The 25,373-nt window shown below is 47.1% G+C and overlaps 1 protein-coding gene across 1 annotated transcript; it reads right to left on the bottom strand.

Annotated features, from left to right (window-relative positions):
- Positions 1 to 119: 119 nt before the first annotated feature.
- Positions 120 to 23,705, bottom strand: XIRP1 (xin actin binding repeat containing 1). The gene is given in 5 exon segments (XM_030943353.1): positions 120 to 1,246; positions 1,249 to 2,398; positions 2,400 to 8,621; positions 10,203 to 10,256; positions 23,574 to 23,705. Coding segments are annotated over 3 exon segments (7,686 nt in total). The 5' UTR covers positions 10,203 to 10,256; positions 23,574 to 23,705; the 3' UTR covers positions 120 to 932.
- Between the last annotated feature and the right edge of the window lie 1,668 nt (positions 23,706 to 25,373).

Raw genomic sequence — 25,373 nt, forward strand, 5'->3', positions numbered from 1 at the left:
AAAAAAAAAAAGCCACAAAAGATCTAAAATCTTGTGTTGAGGATGTACAAAACAAAGTCATAATAAGAAAAATTGCTTTACAAAGTCTCAGAATTAATTTAAACAGTAAACATGTAGGAAAGCATGGAAAATCTAAACTAAGGGGTTTGTGTATACTGAATAATAAATTACAATTCTAGAAATAAAGAAAAGAAAGCAGTAACCATTCTGACTCGAGAATCTTTTATAGCATTTTTCTTTGGGGGAATGGCATTGATACTAGCTGTAGGTCTTAGCTTTACAATTTCCAGTATCATCAAACACTTTCCAAGAACTGAAAAACAAACTGATAAATAACTCCCCCAAGTCCAAGAGTGACAACAACTCAAGATTTTTTTTTCTTTTTCTTTTCTTACTAAGAGAAAACCTATCCAACCCACCCATCAACATGAGCTTGTGTATATATATATATATGTGTGTGTGTGTGTGTGTGTGTGTGTGTGTGTGTGTGTGTGTAGGATGCCCTTCTTAGAAAAAGAAGGTGCCATAAAGGTGTTTGTTTGCCAATGACCGGATTGATTGTTCTTTAATTGATCCTTCCTTCTGCAGTAGTTCAGAGAAGCCTGATCCAACACCTCCAACCACCTCCACCAAACATTCTAGAGGGAAGTACCCTAAGGTGCCCATGGATGGATTCTCCCCTTGTGCTTCTGATAGTGCCAGGACTCTGGGTTGAGGTGCAGCACCAAGTCTGTTGGGTTGGCTGGGTAAGGGCTGTTCTCCAGTGTCAAGGCAGGCTGCACTTGTCCTGTCTGTGTGCAAACACCAAGATGATGACCCTGAGAAGTCCTTAGGGTGCAGGTAAATCCCTGTATGCAATGTGGATAAAACAGGAGAAATGTTTATCGTGGCCTTTCTCTTTTGTCTTACACAGTCTTGTTCTGCAGAATCTCCTATTTCTTTGGCTTGGAGTTGCCAAAGGTGACAAAGACCACTCCTGGCTCCTGAAAACTCCCATTGGTGTGGAAGTCTTCACCAGGGCTCTTCAAGTACCTGCGAAACACAGGTGAGGCAGAGACCTCATACTGGGGATGAGAGCCCCCATCGCGCGTGGAGGACGTTTGTGTCTCGGATTGCTTGGTGACCGTGGTGGAGGAAGTGATGATTTTGTTTCCAAACTGGTCCATTTCCTCATACTGCTCCATGACAGTCCGGGTCGCTCCGTAGAGCTTGGACCCATCAGGCCCTGTCTGCAGCTCCAAGATGCTTTTTGCCTCCGTGGATTTTGTGGGCTGGGGGTGTTCAGGGAGCGGTATTCCGAAAAGCTGCCTTTCATCCCACAGTGGCAGCTGTCCTTGGGGGTGTCCAGAGAACCCTTCTCTTTGTCACTGGTTGGATGGTTGGCACTGCCAAGTGTGTGCTGTTTCATGGAGCTCAGCCCAGCTTTTGTTTGGACAGGGTCTGATCTCTTCTCTGAGGGTTTCGTGTCGTGCCCAGCAGACCCTGCTGAGGGGTGGTTATAGGAGCTGAAGCTGCTCTGAGCAGAAGCCTCCCTCTTTCCTGGAGAGTCAACACAGTCTGGTGAGGGGCCATTCCGGGGGGAATGTGCTGTCCTGGGTGATTCTGCTGGTTTCCTGGCAGCAGACTCAATGGAGATGTAGGAAGGTGAGGAGGGAGAGCTGACACGGGACTGAATGAGGCGGGGGACCTCCAGCTCTGCCTTGGCTGCCTCTGTCTTTTCTGCCACCTTTGCACTTTCCACAGACGCTGCTTCCCCTGTCTCCAGCATGAGTTCCTCTTGCCTGGCTTTGCTTGACACAATGCTGATCTTACGGATGTTGCTGCTGCTCACAGAGCTTTGGGCACTCCCCAGAGACTCCTTGAACAGCCCTGAGAGCCCAGCGATGTCTGACTCAGACTTGAGATTGGAAACAGAATAAATAGCTTTCTTGATGGCCTCCTCGATGTCCTGGATGCGGGCGAGTGTCTGCTCCTTCAGGTGCAGAATCTCAGCACTTGCTCGCTCCAGGTCCTCAAAGACCAGATCCACTGAGGAGACACTGTCAGCGTCCCCCTTTGCCCCAGCTTTGTCCTGGTGCTTGGCCTTCTGCTGCACAACCCACTCAGGGACCTTCTCAAAGAAGCTCTTGAGGGCTTTCACATCCACTTTGCTTGTCTCCTCCTCAAACTCCCTCACTCGGGTCAAGATCTCTTGCAGCTGCTCCTGTCTCCTGAGGTTCTCAAAGATCTCCATAGCCTCCTTGACATTGCCTTTCATGATCTCCTCCTTGTGTACTGACAGCCTCTTCCGACGCTCATCTTCCGTTTCTCTCTTTTTTTTCTCTCTCATAACAACCACTGGCTTCTCCTGGGCAGCTGTCTCTGCCTCCCTATCAGGACATTTCAGTTGCCGGCTGTTTCCCTGGCTGGTGCTCCTCAAAGGAGGAGTTCACTGACTGCTGATGGAAGGACATTGAATGAGACGTTTGCCTCCTCTCATGCACCTGCTGCACAACTCTCTGACTATCCCACGATCCATAAGAATTAGACACACTTTCCCTTTCCACCTTGGATGAGGCATTTTGTGCAGTGCCATCTCCTCTTTTTTGAGGGTTGTTGTGACCCACAGGGGAGGTGCTTGGCTCAGTTTGTCCCGGCACATCCTGTGCCTGTGCCCTGCCAGGGCAGGCTGGAGGTGACAGTGAGGAGCACCCCTTCTCCTCTCGGCACAGCTCTACCTGCCTTTGAACCACCTCGCCTGGGCATGTCCTTGGAGCAGCTGCTTTATCACTCATCATTCCCTGCTTGACTTCAAAACCAACCACTCCATTTTTCATTGGCTTTGAGGTCTTAGCACTGTCTGGTTCTACCTTTCCTTGTCCTGCTTTGCTGGCCTTGTACCTTTCTTCTGCTATTTGGAGAGGGGTTTTGGCAGTGTATTTTGGCAGCTTTCTCTCAGGGTTTATACCCTGAACAGTGACAGACTTCTTCACAGATGTCTCTGAATTGCAGCATTTTGTTTGAACCTCCTCATAGCCTGATTGTTCATGAACTTCCATGCAGCTTAATCCCAGCTCTGTGGGGGAAGGCCTTGGCTTGTTGATATCCCTGAAGCCTGAAGGTTTTGGAGGCAGGGGTGGAGGGATGGGTTTTGTTGATCTGCTTGTGCTGTAATTTGCAGAGGCAGAATGGGCCTCATGTAAGAGGTGCTCAGGTTTTGGAGGGGGAACAGGTTTTTTCTTGGGTGAGACAGTAGTTTCTGGTTTTGGAGGAGTCCTGGGCTTCTCTGCAGGACTCTGGTCACTGGGTTTACAGGTCAGAGAAGGGAGAGAAGGAAGAGGGGTCTGGAGTAGTGCAGAACATCCTGGGGCTTCATCTTTGCTTGTTGGTAATGGAAGGGCACCTTCTCTCGCTGCTTTAGATGAGGGTGGGCAATGCTCTGCTTTCATCACAGCAACTGAGGGAGGAGGAGGAAAGTCATTATCAGCCTGTGACCCTGAAGCCACTACAGCAGTCTCCTTACTAGCGAGTTGAGTCTCATTTTTCTTTTTATACACAGAATAGGACTGCCCTGCATTTCTGTATATCATAGCAGCTTTAAAATCCCCTCTGGAGACATTAACATTAGACTTTTCCAGCGACTGAAGTGTGGCTTTTAAATTACCTCGGACAACGTCCTCCTTTTCTACCAGGCGCTGTTCTGTGGCGGCACTTTGCAGTGCTCGGATAGCTGTCTGCACATCCCCTCTGACACCAACATCTCTTTCTTCTTGCTCTGATTGCTCTTTGTAATCAGACTCAACACAAGGGTTTACATAGGTTTTCACGGGTGTGGCAGTATAAAGGCCATCCTTAATGCTAAAATCTCTACTGGGCACAACTTGGATTTCCTGGCTCAATAGTTGTCGTCCCTGTACTTCCTCAGAAGCACTGACCTTTTTGTGTGATGCTAAGCTCTTCTGGGACACACTTGTGTGGGTCTTGGATGCCTCCTGGACTCTAGTGGTGGTGGTCCTGGTGGCAGTGCTGCTGCTCTCCTGCTTGGTGGATGAGGAGTCCTGCTGGTGTACGGTTGATTGCAGGGTCGTGGTCCCCTGTGAGCTGACTGTCTGCTGCCTGCAGGCTGTGTGGACCTCCTCCCTGTTCCTCTGGAACTTGCTCTGAACGTGGTGCTGAATGTTTTTTGCTTCTGCTGTTGCCAGCCTCAGGCTTTGCATTGCAGCCTGGAGATCAGTCCCCAGAGCCTTTTCTTCTGTCTGAGTCTGGCTGGCTTTGCCAGGCACCACACTCGGCTGTTTGCCATCCACTTCTGCCCTCTGAGCTGTCACTTGTGTTGGAAATGTGCCTTGTATCATAGATTTTGGTTCCTTCAAATGGGCAGTGGTGGCTTCTTCTTTCTCTACCTTCTTGCTGGCATCTGCAACCCTTTGGATTGACTTTGTAGTCACCTTAAGCCCTCCGGACAGAACTTCTTCCTTTCCCATCGCCGTGGGCAGGGGCTTCCCAAGACATTGCACAGTGGTGCCTGCCATACCTGCTGCATGTACAGCCTCTCTCTCTAACACACCCTCTCTGCCCACGCCTTCACATACAAATCCCTTTTTTGCTCCCTCCATAGCCCCTGGCTCACCTCCTGGAACTACTTTCTCCATTTGTTCTTTATTTGTCAAGACATGTATGTTAGCCCCCTGCACAACCCGTGGGCCGCTCTCATCTGCCCCCTCCTCCTCTGCTTGGGAAGAGATGAGGGATTGTATCTCTGACTCCTGCTGGAGGTTCTTCAGATAGCTGAGGTCTCCCTTCTCAATGCAGCTCGCAAAAAGTTGGACATTTCCCTTCTCGTTGTCCTCACGCTTGATGGTGGCTGCTGCTTTCTGCTCCTGAGAAGAAGCCAACAAGTTCCCAATTGTTGACTTCACATCCCCCTTGACGACTTTCTGCTGGACAGAATGGAACAGGAGGGAGTAGAGAGTCATCTTCAGTGATCCTGACTTCGTCTCTTGTAGGACCATCCCCTTTTTGATGGAAGCATCTTGGCTGAGGAGGCCCTGCAAGGCCTTGGCTACATCTCCACTCAAGTCCTCTTTGCCTTTAACAGCTTCACTCTGGTCCAGCAGCTGCAATGGGCTTACTTTGATCTTGCCCTCTCTGTCCTCCTCCACCAGCGTGCTCTGTGCTTCCACATTGGTCCTGTGCAGGAGCTGCAGCATAATCCTTTGCAAGTGACCTCCCACAATCTCCTCTTTCAGGATCTCTGGAGCTCCTGGGCTGCTGAGCTGATACTTCACCATCTTCACACTCTCCATATCATTAGCTTCAATGAGGATCCCATCATGCTGGATAGCCTGGCAAGTGCAGAGAGTCTCTAAAGTCTCCTTCATGGTTCTTTCTTTCAGTTCTATTTCTATGCCACCTTCAGAAGCACCAAATTTATCTAGAGGCGTGCTCTCAAAGAGCCACGTTGTGCTTTTCACATCTGCACGAGGGATCTCTTCTTGGGCCCCAGCGCTGGCCATCACCTCTGTGTCCTTAAGGGTGTCCATGGGCTGGGTTTCAAACAACCAGGTGCAGCGTTTTACATCCCCTTTCTGGCTGTCCTCTCTCTGCACTGTGCTCATGGATGAGCTTCTCTCTGCGTCCCCGTACAGGGAGTCCACAGGGTGGTTCTCAAAGAGCCAAGTGGATGTCCTCACATCACCCCGCTGCACGTCACTGACGCTCACCATCCTCACGTACTTCTTCTGGCCCACTTGCTGGGACTCAAAGAGCTGCTTGTTGGACTGAACGTCTCCCTTCTGCACATCATCCACTGTTCTGGGCACAGACAGCTTTCCCCCTGAGAAGGAGTCAAGAGGCTCTGTCTCAAACCTCCACCGTGCAGTCTGGACATCTCCCTTCTTGATGTCCTCTTGGGTGACAGCTCTAATCACAAACACCTCTTCTTCCTTCTTGATCTGATCCAGGGGCTTAGTTTCAAACAACCACCGGGCACCTTTCATGTCACCTTTCATGATTTCTTCTTTCTGCACTGAAGTGACCTCATGGTATCCCCCCTCTTTGTCCTGGATAGCATATAAAGGTTGGCTTTCAAAGAGCATTGTGCAGGACTTGACGTTAGCTTTGCTCATGGTGTCTTTCTGGATCTTCTGGAGTTCTGTCTCATCCACTTTGTCATGGATTTGGTCAAGGGAATAGGTCTCAAATACAAACCTCTTTCCTCCAACCTCTCCCCCCTTGGCATCCTTTTCAGGAGGTATTTCCTGGATGCCCTCAGAGTTGTCCTTCAGGGTGTCCATGGGGTAGTTCTCAAAGAGCCACGTGAACTTGTGCACAGACCCAGCTTCAATTGTTCCAGCATCTTTCTGGGATTTTGGCTTGGTGGCTGTGTCCAAGGGCTTGGCTTCAAAGAACTCTTTCACTCTGGACACCTCCCCAGACTGGAACTCCACACGGCTGGAGTACCGCATGGTTTTTTTCCTGTCAGCTTCACTGGCAGTGCTGCTGCCCAAATGTTCAGTCTCAAACAGGTGCCGGACAGTTTTGACATCCACTCCCTGCAATTCCTCCTGACTGTAGGCCTTGCTGACTTGCAAATACTGCTCCTCCTGGCCTTTCAGGGAGTCCAGGGGCTGAGTCTCAAACATCCACGTGTAGGACTTCACATCTGCTTGGGGCACGCTGCCATCCTCCTCCTGCTTCCTCTCAGCCTTCTCGTACAGGGTGTGCATGGGCTGGGTCTCAAACAGCCACCGGCAGGTCTTCACATCCCCCTTCTGGGAGATCTCCCTCTTCACTGAGGGGTGCTTCTCCCCTTCCGTGGCTTGGAGATGAATGACATCCATGGGCTGAGTTTCAAAGAGCCACTTGGCTGTCCTGACATCACCAGCCACCACCTCTTGCTTTGTGATCCCCCGTATTATATCCACTTTCTTGATGCTTTCGTCAAACTGGTCCAGAGGCCTGGTTTCAAACATCCACTTGTAGTTCTTGACGTCACCACTAATGATCTGCTCTCTGCTTACAGAGGTGACTTCGTGGAAATTGCCAAAGCTATCCTTGATGGCATACAGGGGTGTTGTCTCAAACAGGATTTGGTTGGCTTTGACGTTGCCAGCTGGAATCTTCTCCTCCTCTTCTTTGGTGGCGGGCTCAGCATCAGCCTGCTTAATGCTGTCTAAGGGGAGAGTTTCAAACAGGGTCTTGAAAGATTTCACATCCCCTTTCACTACCTCTTCCATGCTGGTGGCTGGAATTTCTTCCTCAAATGCCTTGGAGATACTGCCAAGGGGACAGGTCTCAAAGACGTGTTTTCTTTGCTTGACATCTCCCTTCTCCTCTGCTGAAAGCTCTACTTTCTTCAAACGTCCCACCTCAAAATTGTCTTTCAGGGTTTCCATTGGCTGCGTTTCGAAGAGCCAGAGTGTAGATTTCACATCACCTCCAATGACTTTCTCTTTGACTACAACACTTTCTGAAGCTTCTCCTTTCAGGGAGTCAAGAGTCTGGGTCTCAAAGAGCAATCGTTGTTTAGTGACATCCGCCCCTGTGACAAAATCTGTCGAAGCCTGGAAATCCTGTTCTTCAACTGTGATTTCTCTGATGGCATCCAGAGGCTGAGTTTCAAATATCCACCTTGCTCCACTGACATCCGGCCTTCCAATTTCTTCCAGTGAAATCCCGCGGATTATCTGCACTTTGGAAGTGTCCTTGTTGATGGTGTCCAGGGGCTGGGTCTCAAAGAGCCAGCGAGCCGTCCTGACCGCATTGGTCTGAATTTCTTCTCGGCAGACAGACTTGATTTCATGGATAGTCCCACTTTTGTCTCTGATGGCACAGAGGGGCTCTGTTTGGAAGAGCCTGACAGTCTTCTTGACATCACCTTTCAGCTCCTGGATTTCTGACTTGAGTTGTAGGATGCTCTTCTCCTCCACTGAGGAGCAGCGTCCTATGGCATCCAAGGACTGTGCTTCAAAGAGCTGTTTGGCCCCTTTCACGTCACCTCCCTGGACAGGCTCCTTGAGAACTGCCTCCTGCACCTCAGTTTCATCTGAATACAGTTTATTTAATGTGTCCAGAGGTTGGGTTTCAAAGAGCCACCGGGCAGTGCGGACATCCCCTCTGGCAAGGTCTGTTTCTGACAGCTTGGCTGATGTTGACAGGTTGTACCCATTTATGGACTGGCTTTCAAACCTCAAGGAAGTGCTTTTCACATCCCCACTGGGAATGATCTCTTCTTCTGTCAGCTTCTTTGTGGCTTGATGGTCCCCAATGGAGTCAAGTGCCCAGTTCTCAAAAATCCAGCGCATGGACTGAACCTCTCCTGGGAGAACTTTATCCAGGTTCACGGAGGCCTGTGCATTGGGATCCTCGGTGTTAAGCATTTCTGCCAGGTCCTCAGTCACAGCTTCTTCCAGGTTCTTCCTGAGCTCGGGGTGCATGTGCCTGTAGAGCCTCTTCAGCTCGTTCACCTGGCGCTGCTGGTAGAACTTGGAGAAGGCTTGCTTTGGAGGAGGCACAGGGAGGGCATTGAGATCCTGAGCCCCTGGAGCGACGACCTGGACTGAGCCAACGGCTGGAGGGGGAGGCAAGTCATCTTCCATTTTCTGGATGGCAACTTTAGATGATTTCTGAGCCTCTGACATCTTTGGGGAAACAGTTTTAAATGTCAGCATCACCCTTCACCCCCCTTCCCCGTGGCTGTTAATGGAGTGAAAGGCAAAGGGAAAGGCCAACAGGGGAAATCCATGCTCCCAGTTAGCTCCATACCTTTGGTTCAGTGGCACACAGCACTCCAAAACATCACATCACTGCACACGCTCCAGGCTTGGTGTTAGCCCTGCTTCCACAGCAAAGCGAGGTCTCTAATCCAGGTGAGGTGGTTAGTCTACAATTCCCAGGATTCAGTCCAGCTAGAGCACAACAGAGATGCCCAATTTGGGCTACATGACCAAGAGAGAGTGACCACAGGAAGATAAGGCTGACTTAGAAAAGTCAGGGAAAAGTTAACTTCTCCCTCCTGCTGGCCAGTGACCAGAATTGTTGTGTCCCCAGCTGAGGACCTACAGGGAACAAAAGATCTGGGTGCAGGAGAAAGCCAGGGAGCTATTTGTCAAGAGGTCTCAGGAAGAAAATGGGGAGAAGGAACCAAAGTGTCAAACTGAGCTGATGAGGTTGGCTGGTGAGGCAACATGATGAGCTTTTGGTAGCACTGTGGGGTGCCCACTCCTCACTGCTCAGGAGGGAGGGCTTGGGGAAGGATGTTCATCTCATTAATGATTTCTTCTGTTGCACTCAGAAGTGTTCCCCATTTGCACAAGAGTAGATGAACATTTACACAGTTGGAGATTTAAATAAAGCTCTTCTGACTTGCAGACTTGCACAGGCACGAGACTAACTAAGGTTTGCAAACTGCTGGAATCAGCAGGCCTCATGATCTGTGCTGCCTGAGGAGGAAAAGCAAGGTTGAGGGACCAGAAAATGGGGTAACACCATGGCTGGGGGCCAGGAAAGTTAGACCTGTTTATACTGTCAGACTGAGCTCATCTCAAATTTACAGCAGTGTTGGTACAGAAGTGAACAGAATGGGCTGTGCTTGTCCAGTCTCCCTCTGAGCCTCCATTTCTGCAATTTTTCTCCTCAGTTTATGCATCCTGGACACCGAACACTGAACTGAATACCTGCAACCTGCACTGCCTGGGCATTTATCCTCAGGGAAGGTGGCTGAAGCCTTTAATCAATGTCTAAAAGAGACTGCAATCCTGGTGGCTTTCCTTTCAGTAAACAGATCTGCTGACCCTTGGCATGCCTGTGCAGTTATGTCTGCAGAGTTATGCCTGGAATATTATTAGTTGTCGCTCAAAGCAATGGTGCACAGTGTTATTTCACTCTGTTACACGCAGATTGTTCTGGCTAAAAATAAGTTTTGAACATTAGTAAAAGAAACCCACACTCAGAACACCAAAATCAGCATATTTTGCAGCGAGTGAAAAATGCAAATCTTTTACATGAGCCAATGTACTTGGAATGCACTTTTCAAAATAAGGGGTTTGTCTGTTTTTTTTAAATCTGTGAAGAACTTCTGAATGTGGGGAAGGGCAGCTGAGCAGCTGATAGCTATATTCAGTATGTAAGTGCTCCTGGCTGCCTTGTGTGGGTATTTAGATCGCACTCACAGGCCACAAATATTTGGTTAGATAACAGTGCTTATCTTAAACATTTCCTACCTTGCTTTTTTTCTGTCTGTGGGGAGACTGAATGGAGTTGTCCTTCACAGTACTCTGGAAAAGATATGAGTAGAAATGCCATTAAACTACTCAGCAAGACACATTATCTGCATATATATTTTTATATACTTATGTGTACTAATGTGAATATCAATTACAGAGAACTGAAAACCATGCAGGTTTTCAGTTCATTGGTTCATTGGCAGTTCTGTACGGCTGAGATAGCAGTCTTATTCCAAGTTGATCATATATATGTTTCCTAATGTCTCAGTCAATAAGAAAAACCCCAAACATATTTTTTTTAAGTTAGGGGAAAAACAAAACTAGCACTGATTTCTCCAAAGTTTGATTTAGCCTGTATTTTTCCTTATAATTAAATATTTTTAAAAATGAAACGGATTTACATTTGTAGCTGCATTATGAATTGGGTAATTTATTGCTTTGAATTTTTAAAAAATTTTCTTGGTTCTCTAACCAGCTGTAATTTTCAAATGCAGTGTACACTTATTTATTTTTAACTGATTCTGCTTCATCTGGACCTCTCCCTGATAACACTCAAGAGACTGCATCTCTGAACAGGGGCCCCATAAAAGGTTCAGAGTGTGGGGAAACCTGAACATGCCAGCAGGAAGGGTCCAGATATGAAATCCCATCCCATGTCACTCCTGGATCACCAGTGGAACTGGGAAAATGGGGAAAATATGCCTCATAACCCTTATAACCTGTATTATCCTGTGGCCCAATGATCAGCCTGGAGTGGGGGATTAAATCCCTGGATCTCAGACTAAGGGATATAAACAGAGAAGCATGGGTTGCGCTGCAAAGTTATGCTTGAATGTGGCATATATGGACATATATATATGTATATATGTGTGTGTGTGTGTGTGTGTGTGTGTGTGTGGCATTCACATTCTCTGATAAAATCCCTTTGCCCAGGATTTTTCTCCTGGGAAGCTGAGGAGCCTCAGAGAAAAAGAAAACAATTCTTCTCTCATTGGCTTCTCCTGTGTTGTGCTTATGTGGAATGTGTTTGGAGATTGTTTACCCACAGGTGATTGTTTCATTGGATTCTGCTGTGAGTTGTTTTGACTCAATGGCCAATCAGGGCCAAGCTGTGTCAGGACTCTGGAGAGAGTCACGAGTTTTCATTATTATCTTTTTAGCATTGAATAAGTATCCTTTCTTTATTCATTGGTATAATATAGTTTAGTATTCTACAATATAATATAATAAAGTATCAAATTAGCCTTCTAAAAGCATAACATCAAATTAATCACTCCTGCCTTCGTTAAGACATTCCCAGCAAATACAATATGTGTGTGCATGGGAATGGGGATACCATGGACACATATGTGTTGCTCTGTACTGATTATTTCCTCCATGGATGTATGTGAATATAAATGTGCAAATTAAGAGGAAATATTATGATGAGTAAACTGTACAGGCCAGTGGATGTAGGGCTGTGTGTGTAATTTAGTAAGTATGTGATATATGCATGTGTTTGTACACATTTATCTTACATTTGCAAGCAGCAAGGGGGAAATAGTTACTTTTGGTAAACCAAACGTGGTGTTTCCTCAGATGTACAAAAACAGACACGTTCTCTGTCACCCTCTGACAGCCACTTGCCAGAGGGGACATTGCTGGGATGCCGCTGGTGGCGGGGAGGGGAGGACCCGGTCCGGTCCTTACCGGCTGTGCGGGGCTGGCGCCGGCAGCAGCAGCTGTCTGCGAGAGATACAGAGCCGACAGCTCCTTCACAGAGAGAGCAGAGCACCTCCCTCGTCCTTGCTGAAGTGTGAGGCTGGTGCTGCCTGATGGGTCTAAAAGCGACCGTGCCCGATCATCTGAAACAGGGACAGAGGTGTGCGGTGAGCCACGGGCAGGAGGGCAGGGCCAGCAGCTTCCCACGGGCTCTGCTGGGCTCCTGGCACACCAAGGCACCCCACAGCCCCCACCCTGGTCCCCAAAACCTATCACACCCTTTCCTGTCCAGGGAAGAAACATGGACATTCCCATCTCCTTGGTGGCCGAGGTGGATTGTTGAGCCTGGATGAGAGTGACACTTTGGCAGTGACCTGATGGCCCCATTCCTGCTTCCCTGGGCAAGGCCATCACCAAACATGGGCCAGTCAGAGGACATGGAAGAGCTATACACATCCAACTTGAAAATTTCAACTTTTTTTGCTCTGTGGCCCCACCACTCTCCTATGGATGTGCCTCACAAGCAATTACATTCACTTATCTTTGCCTCTCCCCTGGAGCTCATTTCAGGAGCGATGAAAAGGGTGAGACCTGCCACAGTATGTACCAGGGAGCCCTTGGCAGAGCCTTCAAACCCTGCTCTGAATTTAGAGATCTGATATTTTGAGCTGCACCAGCTTCCATGGGGTGTCCCCTTTGAAAACTGGATTCTTTCAGTTTTCAAAGAAAGAAGCAATTCCAAAATGTAGCCAAGAACTTTCTTTCTGTGTTAATCTGCCAGGTGTGAGGATGGTTATCTCCACCTCCCATCACAGCCATACACAATATGTAGAGCTTTACACCTCTAGGGTGCCTCTCAGCCCTCCAGGTTAGCCAGGGCTGTAATTTCTCTGTTCCCACTGTAAAAACACCAGAAGGTTCTCCTGTTCTCTGCAGGGCTTGTGCTGCTGCATTTGGATTTAGTGAGGTATTTGCAATGCTTTTGCTTTGAACAATGGGCTCTCTCTCCACAAATCCAGCTATTGCACAGGCAGGAAAGGGCTGATGTACTTTTTAATATGTGCACACTAGAAGCACTGCAGCCATTCCAGCATTCTTTGCCCTAAAACCTCAGCCCCCAAATCACGAGAATTAGAAAACAACAAACCTAATGACCCTTCTTCTTTGTGTTCTGAATTTTAAGTTCAGATTTTCAGGTTTTTCTCTAAAATACTGAAAGAAACTTACTCTGGTTTTATTTAAATTTGACAGGAAGCAACTCCATGCACTAAAAATGTGCTTCAAATTAAATACCAGTTCCTATAGGCACAAGCATGCACCAAAAAGCCATGATGATAAGAGCAGAGGGACCTCAGTGTGTTGTCAGACCCTGCCAGCTGTGCTGCTGCTCAAGATTTCTGTTGTCCTTTATTCCAGCTGCTCCTGCAGGTGCGCAGGCTTTTTGATGCAGAACCAAGGCTGGATACATGGGCAAGCAGTGGGATGCAATACAGATTTAGCTGCTGGAGGTCACTAGGACACCAGAGGAGGAAATAGAAGATATTTCCTTAATTTTTTTTTTTTCCTAAATCTTCATCTAAATATGGCACCTCTCTCACTGATTTCTGCCGTCCACAGCTTAAACACTGAGTGAAAGGGAATTATCTGTCTACAGCCACTGCAGCACTGCAAGGCTGGGGCAGACCTGGTGCATCCTGAGATAGGCTGTGAGTTTGTAACCACCCTCTGGTTGCCTCATTTTCCCCCAGTCTGCTCAAGACACCCCAAACTGTGACTAGATCCTGGATTTTTGAGATGGACAGCATCCAGGAAATCATAGAATGGTTTGTGTTGGAAGGAACTTTGGAGAATATCTTGTTCCAACCCCCCTGCCATGGGCAACGATGCCACTCATTAAATCAGGCTGCTCTGAGCCCTGTCCAAGTGGCCTTGAACACTTCCAGGAATGGGACATCCATAACTCCTTTGGGCAACCCATTCTCACTACACTCACAGTAAAGAATTTTTTCCTGATATCTAAGCTCAATCTCTTCTCTTAGTTTGAAACTGTTCCCCTTTGTCCTAGGGACATGAAGAGGGTCCTTGCAGCAGGTACTGAACTCACTTCAGAAACATTTGGGTAATTTGAAAAAAACTCCTTTTTGAGGAATTTGAAAAATTTTGTCTGGGAATGTCTTTCTTTCATCCTACATTGCTGAATTACCTACTGGAAAGGCAAAAAGGAGTCCAATCTGTCTGTCAAGCAGCAAGTTTCTTTGCATGGTAATGGGATTTGGCTAAGCCCTGCTGTAAGAGCAATGGGGAGCAGCGGGCAGAGTGAGCCTTCAAGGTAGAAAGGAAACCAAGCACACATTTTCAGCCTTTCTGGCTGGGAAAATGAACACAAGCCCTAGACTGTCTTGAAAACCACATCTAGGAGGTGGGAGCACCTCATGGCAAGGTAGGGCTGATAGAATTGTTCCTGTGCTTGACCATTTTGGTGAGAAGAGCTTAGCAAAAGCATCCCTGTGTCCATGAGCTGGGCTGGTGGTGTTTGATGGTCTCCTCCCACCCCAGGCTATGGGCATTACCGCTGAGATGATTTAATTTGTACTGACCTATAGGCCTGTATGTTCACACACTGCACAAAGAAAAGCAACATGCCCCTCCAGCCATGAACAAAGAGTGCAGCTGAAGGAAGATGTGCCGTTCAGGCACAGGGAAATAGCACAGTGTCAGTGTTGCCCGTTCCTTCACCCCTTAGCTTGGATGGATGATAAGCCACAGGGCTTGTTTTAATGACAGATATAATTAGATACAAGGCTTTTGTTGAGGCACTCCCCTTATTGCTTCCTTTTTTCCCTTTTTTTTCTTCTTCCCTTCTCATTTTTGATTTTTTTTTCAGTGCACAGGCTGTGCACAGCCCTGTGTTTGCTTATCACTTCTCACAAAGCCTCCTGCCTTGGAGAAGGGCTGCTCCAACCCTCTGTGCTGGCTCTGTGCTTGCAGAAAAATCTGGTCTCTGCCTGACGAAACAGGCTGCTGCCTCCCTCTAAATCGCTAATTATAGATAAGAGCTGAAGGACAACAGTTCGTTCTGCTAATGAGAGGGCTGATCTGTCACATGTGCCCGGATAGTGGCATCTGAGAGGCACCGAGGACATGAGACACACTTGGGAGCAAGGTGTGGCTTCATAGCATCCCCCGGGAGGGAGTGAGGAGCTCCCCAGCCCGAGATGCTGAAGCACAGCTAAAGGTCGCTATGCACCCAGGCTTAGGGTGATATTTATTGTGTATGAGGTGGAAGCCAGCGTTGGGGAAGATGAAATAGGAAAGCCTTATAAATATGATTGTCAGGCAAAAGATTTTGAGAATATAGAAACTATAAGCAAGATTGAAATGAAAGCAAGCTTTGAGATACCTCAGTTACTGAACAACTGGAAAACAATGGTGTGGCCAGCTGAAGGCAATCCCCTTTTGATGAAACAACACCCTCTGCTTGCAGACAGGCCCAAGGGTCAGAGGTAGACCCTACTAGCTTGGCAGAAGGGGCCCAAAGAGGAGTTTTTAGGGTTTAAAATGTAACACAGTATGGTAATGTAGTGATTCTTATAGGCTGTATGTAAATGCTATAGGATTTGTATATTGTAGTAGATTGGTTAGTGAGAGTTAGAATATTCAACACAGAAGATTATTTATTGTATTGTAACAGGAACATGACTCTCTTACTCTTACTCTCTTACCCTCTCATCCCCTCTCCCCCTCTCTTCTCCCAGGCCTGCTCCGAGCTGTGGCTGGCAGCTCCCAGCAGGGCCCTGCACCCAGGCCCTTTGCAATAAACCTCAAGTTCCATGACTTGGTTCAGAGATCTCTTGTCTCCATCCATCCTGACTGTCCTACCCCCCGATGCTCCTACAAGCCAGCTCTGAAACAGGGCTGGGCTCCACATTTCTGCCCTGCTGAGCAAAGGGCTCCACCGGCGCGCTCGGCATCCCGCCCCGGCACTGAGTGATGCATCCTGCGCCGCACTGATTGACTGCGCCACTGTGGCCCCAGGGGTGTTAAACACGATACCTCAGGCATTAAAGCATCCCCTGTGAGCTAAAATAGGAGGAAAAGATCTCCTGAAGCCCCCCTCCTCCCGTCCCACACAGCGGCTGGCACCGCGCTGCTGTCCAAATGAAGGATACAGGGAATGCTCCTCCCTGCTGGCGTTTGTCGGCGAAATGTCCTTCGTGTCACTGTCTGGCGCCGGATGAATCTGCACATTTTGTGTGAGGGGCTGCAATGTTTGCACTGCCCATAAGGAGCAGCTGTCAGGCTTCTTGAGCTCTTCCCATGCCCAGTGTATGTGCAGGTCGGGCTTGGTTTACAGCCTCTCTGCCCTCTAAGTCACACCCCAGGCAGGCAGGGGGGAAACTTGCAAAAGGGGAAAAGAATTCCTTGTATTCCTTTGTATTCACTGATATTTCTAAACAGAGGGGGAGTATGCAAGGCAATGGGGGGAAAAGATTCATAAATATTCATCTGAAAGTTCACTCACTTCCTCTCCAATTATTGCCCATAAATCACTCAACTGCTTTGTCTCCTGCTGGAGATAATATTGCAGGTCTCTTGAACCAGAATCATCCTACACCTGGCAGCCAACTCGTAACAAGTGGAAAACAAATCACCAACAAAACCTCTTCCCCCTCCCTCCCCTGAGAAAACCACATCTCAGCAGTAGCAGGGCAGCTATGAATCACTGTATTTTCTATTTAAACCACTTTATCCAATGAACAAACAACGCTACCCACCTGTTGGTGTCCACCACCTCTGCTGCTGGCACTCCTTCACAGCCCGGCTCCCACCACCAACCCCAGTGAGCTACCGAGCGCCTGAGTCACCTATTAAAAAGGAAGCTGCAAGCTCAGCACCAGTCTCCTGGGTCGCCTGGCCAACCACATGTCATCAGCTGTGCTCCCAAAATCAGCCACCCTGAGCAAACACAGCTGCTAAGCAAAGCCCTTTGTGCCGCTGCCGCGCGCGCCCCACGGCGCTGTGGGAGCTGGGCTTGTGTAACAGGGCCTGGGAGCAGATGGGGGCTGGCACAGGGCTTGTAAAAGTCAGGGATGGGCCTGTGGGGCAAGTTCTGCCGGGGTTCTGTCTCTTTCCATTGCTCACTAATGGGAGCAGTGCTGCAGAGAGCATCTCCTCCCGAATCCGGCATCCTCCACCCCCTGCTGATTTGTTGCTCTGCAGGTCAATTTTGGGTTTGCCACGTTGGCTGCTGGGTCTGGCCTGTCCTTGCCATGGAGCTCAGATGTTCTGCGGTCTCATGCCTTGGCTATGCCATGCCTCCAGTACCACAGGACATTTGGTACATCCCATGGTGCAGGACCCAAACCCAATTCTCAGAGTAGGAGCAAAGGGACTCCTGTCCTGGAGCTCCTCAGCACTGGGGCAGTCAGGGCAGGAAAACAAGTGATTTCCTCAGATTGTGAAAGCAACTTTCTATTCCAGGAGGATGGAGGTGAATTAACAAGGAAGCGCTGCTTTGTGGCTCTCTGGGCTGGTTGTGTTGGAATTTGGAGCTGGTATTCCCCCCTGCCTGGGATCACCCATGGGTTACCCCCATCAGACAGTCACTACCAGCTCAGCTCCTGACCCAGAAGTGTGTGACACCCCTGTGTGACTGGACATGTCCCCAGTACTACCTGCATGTCCTTACTGTTCATCCCAGTGAAACATTAGCGCCTCACTGACCTGTCCCAAAGCTGGAAGCACATCCCTGCAGATGGGGACCCCATTTCTGAGCGCCTCTGCCCTTGGAGGTGGCAGCTGCATGTGCAGAATCACATCTGTGCCATCCTCCCCCCAGTTTTTCTCCCCAGAGAATCATTTTCCTGACCAAAGTGACTCCTAAATACCAGCACAGCTCCATGGCTGGGCTGGGGGAATTTGCACAGATGGGTGAGCACCCATAAAAGCTGGCTGGGAAACCAGTGCTGCTGCTTAATCCAGGAGCCAGGCAGCCCATTGGGGGTGCTCAGCCAGCAGGGAAAGGTTTAAATCTCTGCCCTAACCCCTCTGCCAGCAGCCCTGGTCCACAGGGAAGCTCTGCCAGAGGGGGACACATTCTGAGGGAGGAGTGGGAAGCAGGGCAGGCTCCGTGCTGCCCCAGTTTGGAGGCTGCTGAAAAGGTGAGCGGTTCTGGGATGCTTCAGTGATGGGTGGGCAGGGAAGGGTAGTTCTGGGACAGAAAGGGTTTGGGAAGGAGAGAATCTCTATCTGTTCCTCATTGCCTTCATGACCCACTCACGGGGCTTTAGAGAATGTTGAAGTAGCATCTGTTTTTTCTGAAGGAAAGGGAAAAAAAGGTGGGACAAAGATGCAACAGGGAGCATGGATGGGATTTTAGAATCTAGCAAAGACTGAGGACAAGTCATGCTCTAAAACACTCTGCTCACCCTCACGGGTGCTCCCCCTGTGATCACACTTTGTTCTCTTTTCAAACCATAGTACTTTCTCTCATTTTCAGTCCTACAAAGGACTGTGAGTGTTTGAAATTCAAGCTTTTTCTTTCTGCCGTGGATCAGCCCAATATGTGCCAGAGTGGGAATTGTAAACATGTTCTTTTTACATAGAATTCATGTGCCTTTTTTACTTGTTTGGTCCAAGAGTACCTGTTATAACTATACATTCTAGGAATTGATCTTCAAAAGTAAGTTACTGAGATTTCCTCATGCTCACCTACACACTCATAGATATAAGAACAGCACTGATTACAGCTGGATGATTAATAAAAATCATACAACCTAAAAAGGCTTTTTTTTTCTAATTACAAACTTTCATGAGCACACCTTGTCCTTTCAAATAAATTTGTCCAGCATCACATACAATAGATCCCTGATTTGGAAGTAGGGAGCCCGGCTGGTATAGAACATAAATGTAATGAATAACACATATTAAACAAATAGAAGTTATTCCCTTTTGAAAGGGTTCAAGAGAGATTTTGCCCTGTCTGCAAACCATATCTTGCAATTATTAGGGGAGCTCTGGCACACAGAGTTAATAGGTGATTTCTGGGGTGGGAAATGGGCTGAAAAGTGAAAAGTGCCAGAAACAGAGGAAGGTGCTAGACAAAGAGGTAAAATAAAATAATGTAGCTAAAGACCAGCTGTGTTGAAGAGGAAATAAGATTTAAATTATCATTTCATGATTTTAGGCATTGTCCACTAATTATAGTAAAATAATTAATGTTTTGCACACATGTAAAGTTGCATTTGCACATCTGAGAGGGTGGAAGGGGGTGAAGGAAAAAACCCATTTATTGAGGAACCTCTTGTTTCCTGCCCTTGATTTTCAAAATCAGATCTCTTTGCAATTTCCAGCACCTCCAAACTGAAGGTTCATGATCTTTGGTCACTTCTGCAAATGTTTTTGGCTCTTTGGTATCAGCTGGAATGTCCTTTGCAGGAGCAGCATCATGACCCCCCAGGTAATTTAGAGAACTTCTGAGAAGAACTGGGAAAATTTAGCCTCAGGCAGAGCTGAGTATCTGCCCCAAGGCAGCTCGGGGCTATTTCTGGGCTTTGCAAAAATCCAGGAATGTGGAGGACGACTCTATTCTGGGCACCAAAAAATGCCAAGAAGCTCTGCTGAGAGACAGCTGCGAGTGGCATTGCTGTTTGGGGACATGGCCTTCCCGCGTGGGCCAAGTGCTGCAGGTTTGTCCTTCCTGAGGGACGTTCCAGCATCACCCCAAGGTTTGGTACCAAGGTGGGTGCAGCCCCAGCTGTGCCCTGGGCACTGCCTCGTTCTCTGTGTCCCTCTGCTGTCACAGACATATTTTATGAAAAAATCCTTTTGTTAGGATCTTTTCTCTTGAGAAGCTGAGAAGCTTCAGCTTCTCCATGTTTTGCTGCTTTGGAGTGTGATTTGGAGGATTGTTTACCCAGTGTGTGAATTTGTTTTTACTTGATGACCAATGACAGCCACCTGTGTTGAGGCTGTGAGCAGTCACAAGATTTTATTATCATTCCTTTCCTTTTCTTGCTAGCCTTCTGATGAAATCCTTTTCTCTCTATTCTTTTAGTATAGTTTTAATATATAATTTTCTTGTAATATAATATACATCATAAAATAATAAATCAGCCTTCTGAAACATGGAGTCAAGATTCTCATCTCTTCCCTCATCCTGGGACCCCTGTGAACACCCCTACACTCTGCTGAGTCAATAAAGGGTTAATCAAGGCCGAGGGAGGGGATGTTTGGTGATCTGTCCCTGGCTGTCCAGCACTGCCCCTGACACATCCTGGGTCACACCCAGCTCCCAGCTCATTCTCGTACCCTCCAGTGACTTTATCTGCCATTCACAGAGGGGTTTTTCACTGCAGTGGTGATAAACACCCCTGCTCCACATCCATTTCCCCTCTTCTCTGTCTCCTCTATCCCACCATCAGCACTGGTATGGAGGGGCCTGGCATGCAAGCAAAGCTGAGTTAATAGAGGAAATAACAATTGATGATTTTTGAGTGTATCCATAGCAAAAAAGACAAAGCTGTTAGCAAAGAAACAGATTAGAAAAGATACAGGAAAATTTTTGTAAGCCAGACTACATGCATAAGTAGATGTGTAGATTAATAAGTAGATGCTTTATTAAATTTCTGTACAACTTTTACTGATTATATTGATGCTAATTGCTTTGTACCAATAAATATAATAAGTTATTGTGATGTAGTTAATGACTTAAGATCATGCTCTTTGTTAAGAGCGTGATCTTAAATTATTATATAATATAATGTTATTATATAATATAAAATATAAATATAAAATATAATAGATAATATAATATAATAAATATATAAAATATAAAATATTATATAATAAAAATAAATACATAAAAATATAAAATATAATATAAAGTTGTTATATAATATTTTATAAGTAGATGTGTAGATTAAATAGTAGATAAGTAGATGTGTAGAAATTAAGTAGATGCTTTATTAAAGTTCTGTTAAACTTTTACTAAATATATTGACTCTAATTGCTTTGCACCAATAACTATGTTATTGTGAAGTAGTTAATAACTTAAGATCATGCTCTTTGTTAAGAGCATGATCTTAAGTTATTATATAATATAATGTTATTATATTATATAAAATATAACATAAAATATAATATAAATATAAAATATAAAATATAATATAATAAAACTATAAATATAAAATATAATGTAAAGTTATTATATAATATAAGTAGATGTGTAGATTAAATAGTAGATAAGTAGATGTGTAGATTAATAAGTAGATGCTTTATTAAATTTCTGTAAAACTTTTACTAAGTATATTGACTCTAGTTGCTTTGCACCAATAACTATATTATTGTGAAGTAGTTAATAACTTAAGATCACGCTCTTTGTTAAGAGTATATAAGCTGGAGAACATGCAAAATAAAAACTTTTTCTTCTTAGACCCTGATCAAGTGTGTGCATATCACATCCAACCCAACAGTAACACTACTTTTACCCCTAACCCCTCTCCCAGGGTCTGTTCCCTCACGATCCCAGCATCTCAGCCCCTACAGCCTGGAGTTCAGGATGACCATCCATGACAGCAGCTCCCCTCCCTCTAAAACCCCGTTCCCCAGGAAAAGCAGCTCCCAGCTCCCCACTGGAACAGCCTCAGCCTGGGGAGAGGGCTTCTTGGCATGCCACAAATACCAGACCTTTTAAGGGAAGCCCTCTCTCACCCCTCTGAAAAGATCCCTTGGGAATGTGTGTGCAGGCATCCGTGAGCATCCCCAGCCCCACATCCTGCCTGGGATGCAGGGCCCAGCTGGGATCAGGCTCCTGCATCTCTCAGCATTTCTCTGCCATGCCATGGTGTTTACGTGGGGGCATTGCAGGGATGCCACGTGCCCTGAGGAGCTGCAGGGCCCTGCTTTGCCTTTCTATTCCTGTCCTGGTGTTTCCATGCTGCTGTCAGCTCTGCATTGCTGGCAGCCAAGAAAACTTAATGCTGTTTTGGATGGAAGAGTCACACCCCAAACCAGTTTGGCAGTATCCTTTAAAGAGAAAACCCCAAACCCACTTGTAACTAGTGAGATTCCCGAGAATTTCCATTTGTTTCTGAGCGAGGCAAATTGCCAGTGAGAATATGGAAGAGGAGAGAAATGGTTGGCTTGAAAATGTAAGATACCAGTAAGGCACAGTACTTCAAGGCAAGATTCCTATTACTCTGTTCAGAGCCAGTCCTGGGACCTTCACCAGTGCTACAGAAGGATTTTCTCCCTCCCTGTTACTACAGGTTTAGGGCATCCTTGCCTGGTTTCCCCCCAAAAGGAAGCTTTTGTATCCTGTAAAACACGGAGTCTATTCAAGGGCGTTCCTACAAATTTCCACCCATGCTGAATCCCTTAATTTCCACTAGTGAATAATTCACCACTTTGCCTGAACAAGAGTATGGATTTTTTATATTTTGCCTCTCCTCACAAAGTGGTATCTATACCTGAGGCATAGGGAAAGGAAGACAACTCCACCTTTCTTTCCCTCGGTCCATTTTTTCTACCAAAAGTTTGAAGGTACTTCATGTTTTGGGATTTTTTTTTTTTTGATACAAAGATTGGAGACCTGGAGGGAACAGGGGAAAGCTACAGACTTTCTCTGAAAACTACAGAATTATAGTTTTACACTGAATTACAGAATTTCTGTTATTCTCACAGCCATCAGCTGGACATGAATCTCAGAAAGAAATATTGGCCATTGACAAATGCACGAGCTGAAAAAAATGCTGCTTTCAGCTGAGGTCAGGCCCTTCCCATGGTGACTGAGGGGCATCCCCAGGGCTGGACCTGAAGTCCTGGCTCTCCTGGTGACCACGAGACAACCCCTAGAGCCAAAAGGCAGATGGACAATCAGGTGGGAGGCACACACATGCACACACAGGGGCACATTTCTGCTCCACCTTAGAGTGACACAGGTTTTTGGATTGTCCTTCCACACCTGTGAGCACAAACAGGGAGTGGGGTATGGGCTGCTGACCCCACAGGCTCCTGAAGCCCTTTGGTTTAGGGTCACAAACACATTTTTCAACCCTCTCTGGAGACAGGGATTGAAGAAAGAAGGAAATAAATTCCCTCCAGGGATATAAGATGAAGCAAAGCTCATTTCCTTCTGAACAGTCCATGCTTTGCTGCCTACCCCCTACCAGTCCTGAGCAGGATTTGGGTCTGGAAGGTATCCCCTCCACCCTCAGCATCTGGATCCCACACAGATTCTTTCCCCTATTTGTGCTCAAGGTGATCATAAAAACAATATTTTTTGGGGGAGAGAAGACACTAACATCTGCCACCATGAATTTAAGCTTCTAAGCTGAGATTTTTGGTATTTTAAGAAATTTTTTCAGTATTTATAAGAAAAGCACACAGTTACAATGCTCTGTTTCTGTGTAGAACACACCCAGGTGCCCTAAACCATGGTTGTGAACCAAACCAAAGCCACCCTACATGGAGCACACCTGCAGCACAGAGCAGGATTTACCAAGATCCAGACCAGCAAAATAAAATCCAGGCTTTCCATGAGCTCCAACACCACTTTCATAGCATGAAGCAGTAAACATCCTCCTTTTCCCTGCTTTTTAGGATCAGTCTAAGGTTCATATTCATGCAACACTTCACCCCATTCTAACCTACCCCACATTTACTTACAGGGAGGTCTCTGTAGTCCCAACAGCTGAGCGGTGTCTCAGACAGCCCCAGTGGAAAATCTGTGTGAAGCCCAGGGCCAGGCAGCCCTTTGTGTATCCCAAAAGGAGCCCTGCTCCACACCCCACACCCTCAGTCCTGTTCACTGCCTCCCAGTGGGCTCTGGCAGCTGGTTTTATCTCAGGGTGCTGGGCTATGTTGAGAGGATGAACTACTTGGGCTATTTTTAGGGAACAGTGAAATTGCTCTTCCACCAGGCTGAGTCAATCATGAGTCCCAGCAATCCTGAGCAGGGTTTGGGAAAGGCTGGGGCCCCTGGCTTATTTTCAGAATTTATTCATTCAAAATACCCCTGGTGTAACGTGGTAGAGGATGGGGATGCAGCCAGGCAGGGCTGCAATGGGGAAGAGGCATTTCCCTGACTCACTGTCATGTCCTCAGGCTGTGATCCTCACAGCCAGGCCCCCCTGCCACCTCTGGCCACAGCCAAAGTTTGAAGAGAAACCCTGGGAAGGTGAGAGGTATTACCTACATTTTCTGGTTCCCTATTTTCTCATCAGTTCCAGTATTTTAGAAGCAAGAAAGAAAAAAATTTCTTTGGGAAAGTGACTAAAGAAGGGCAACCACTCTACCTGCTTTATGGTAAGCTGGGAATTGCTCCTGTCACTGCAGCAATGTGGGGTCACTCTGGGAAGTGTTTGGAGGGGGATAATAATAATAAAGCACTCAGACCTGGAGGACTCTCAGTGCCCTCAAAGTTCAGCTGGGCAAAGGGTACTATTTCAGCATGTTAATGGTGAGTAAAGCTGTGTGCCAGAGCTGGTGATGCTGCCTGGCCAAGCTGATCCACAAATACAAACATAACCAAAGGCTCTGGGGGTGGTTTTCAGAGCCCAGCTTTAGCAGGGGATACAATCTGACTGATGTACCCAGTAATATTGAACCAGGCCCAGCTGTTCTCTCCTTGGTTTGCTTTTCTGACGCCTTTAGAGAGTGTTTGAGAACACCACCCCATGGCAATGGAAGATGTGGGTTGGCTGTGCCAGTGCCACAAGTCCCCATCACCTGAGATAAAACACTCCATGCTCTTTCTTGCTAAGGGCCAAGCAACTGAGGTTGATTTTGCAGTTTCACAGAATCCCACAGTGGTTTGGGTTGGAAGGGACATTAAAAAACACCCAGTTCCCAACCCCCTGCCATGGACAGAGACACCTTCCACTAGACCACGTTGCTCAAGGCCCCATCCAACCTGGCCAAGAGCACTTCCAAGGATGGGGGATCTACAACTTCTTGGGCAACTCATTTCAATGCCTCACCACCCTCTCAGTAAAGGCTTTTTTTCCCCTAACATCTAATCAAAATCTCTCCTCTTTTAGTTTTAAATAATTCCCCCTTGCCCTCTCACTATGTCCCCGTGTAAAAAGTTGCTTTCTCTCATTTTCCAAGCCCGCTTTAAGCACTGAGAGGTTTAATTTTTTTCATGCATTTCTCCTGAGTAGTTCTGCTGGACTTTTCCTTTTCCAGGGGTGTTAGGAGGGGCTGCTGCCCCTCTCTTTTCCCTGTGGGGCTGCAGGTACCAGGAGAGGACACCACACATCACCCAGCTGCAGCTCAGCATGAGGTGTGGTTTCCTTGCCAACATCACTTGGCATCACCTCCATCACAACCTGTCCAGCTGCAGATGAACATCTGTTTCCATGAGGCCCCTGGAAGGGCCCAGCTCCTCTTTACCATGGCCCAGTTTCTTTCACCATCCTGCAGGGCCATAAGCTGCTGTTCCCCTCTGTCTGCGTCACATCCGGT

The sequence above is a fragment of the Camarhynchus parvulus genome, chromosome 2 (assembly GCF_901933205.1).
Source record: "Camarhynchus parvulus chromosome 2, STF_HiC, whole genome shotgun sequence".
NCBI lineage: Eukaryota > Metazoa > Chordata > Aves > Passeriformes > Thraupidae > Camarhynchus > Camarhynchus parvulus.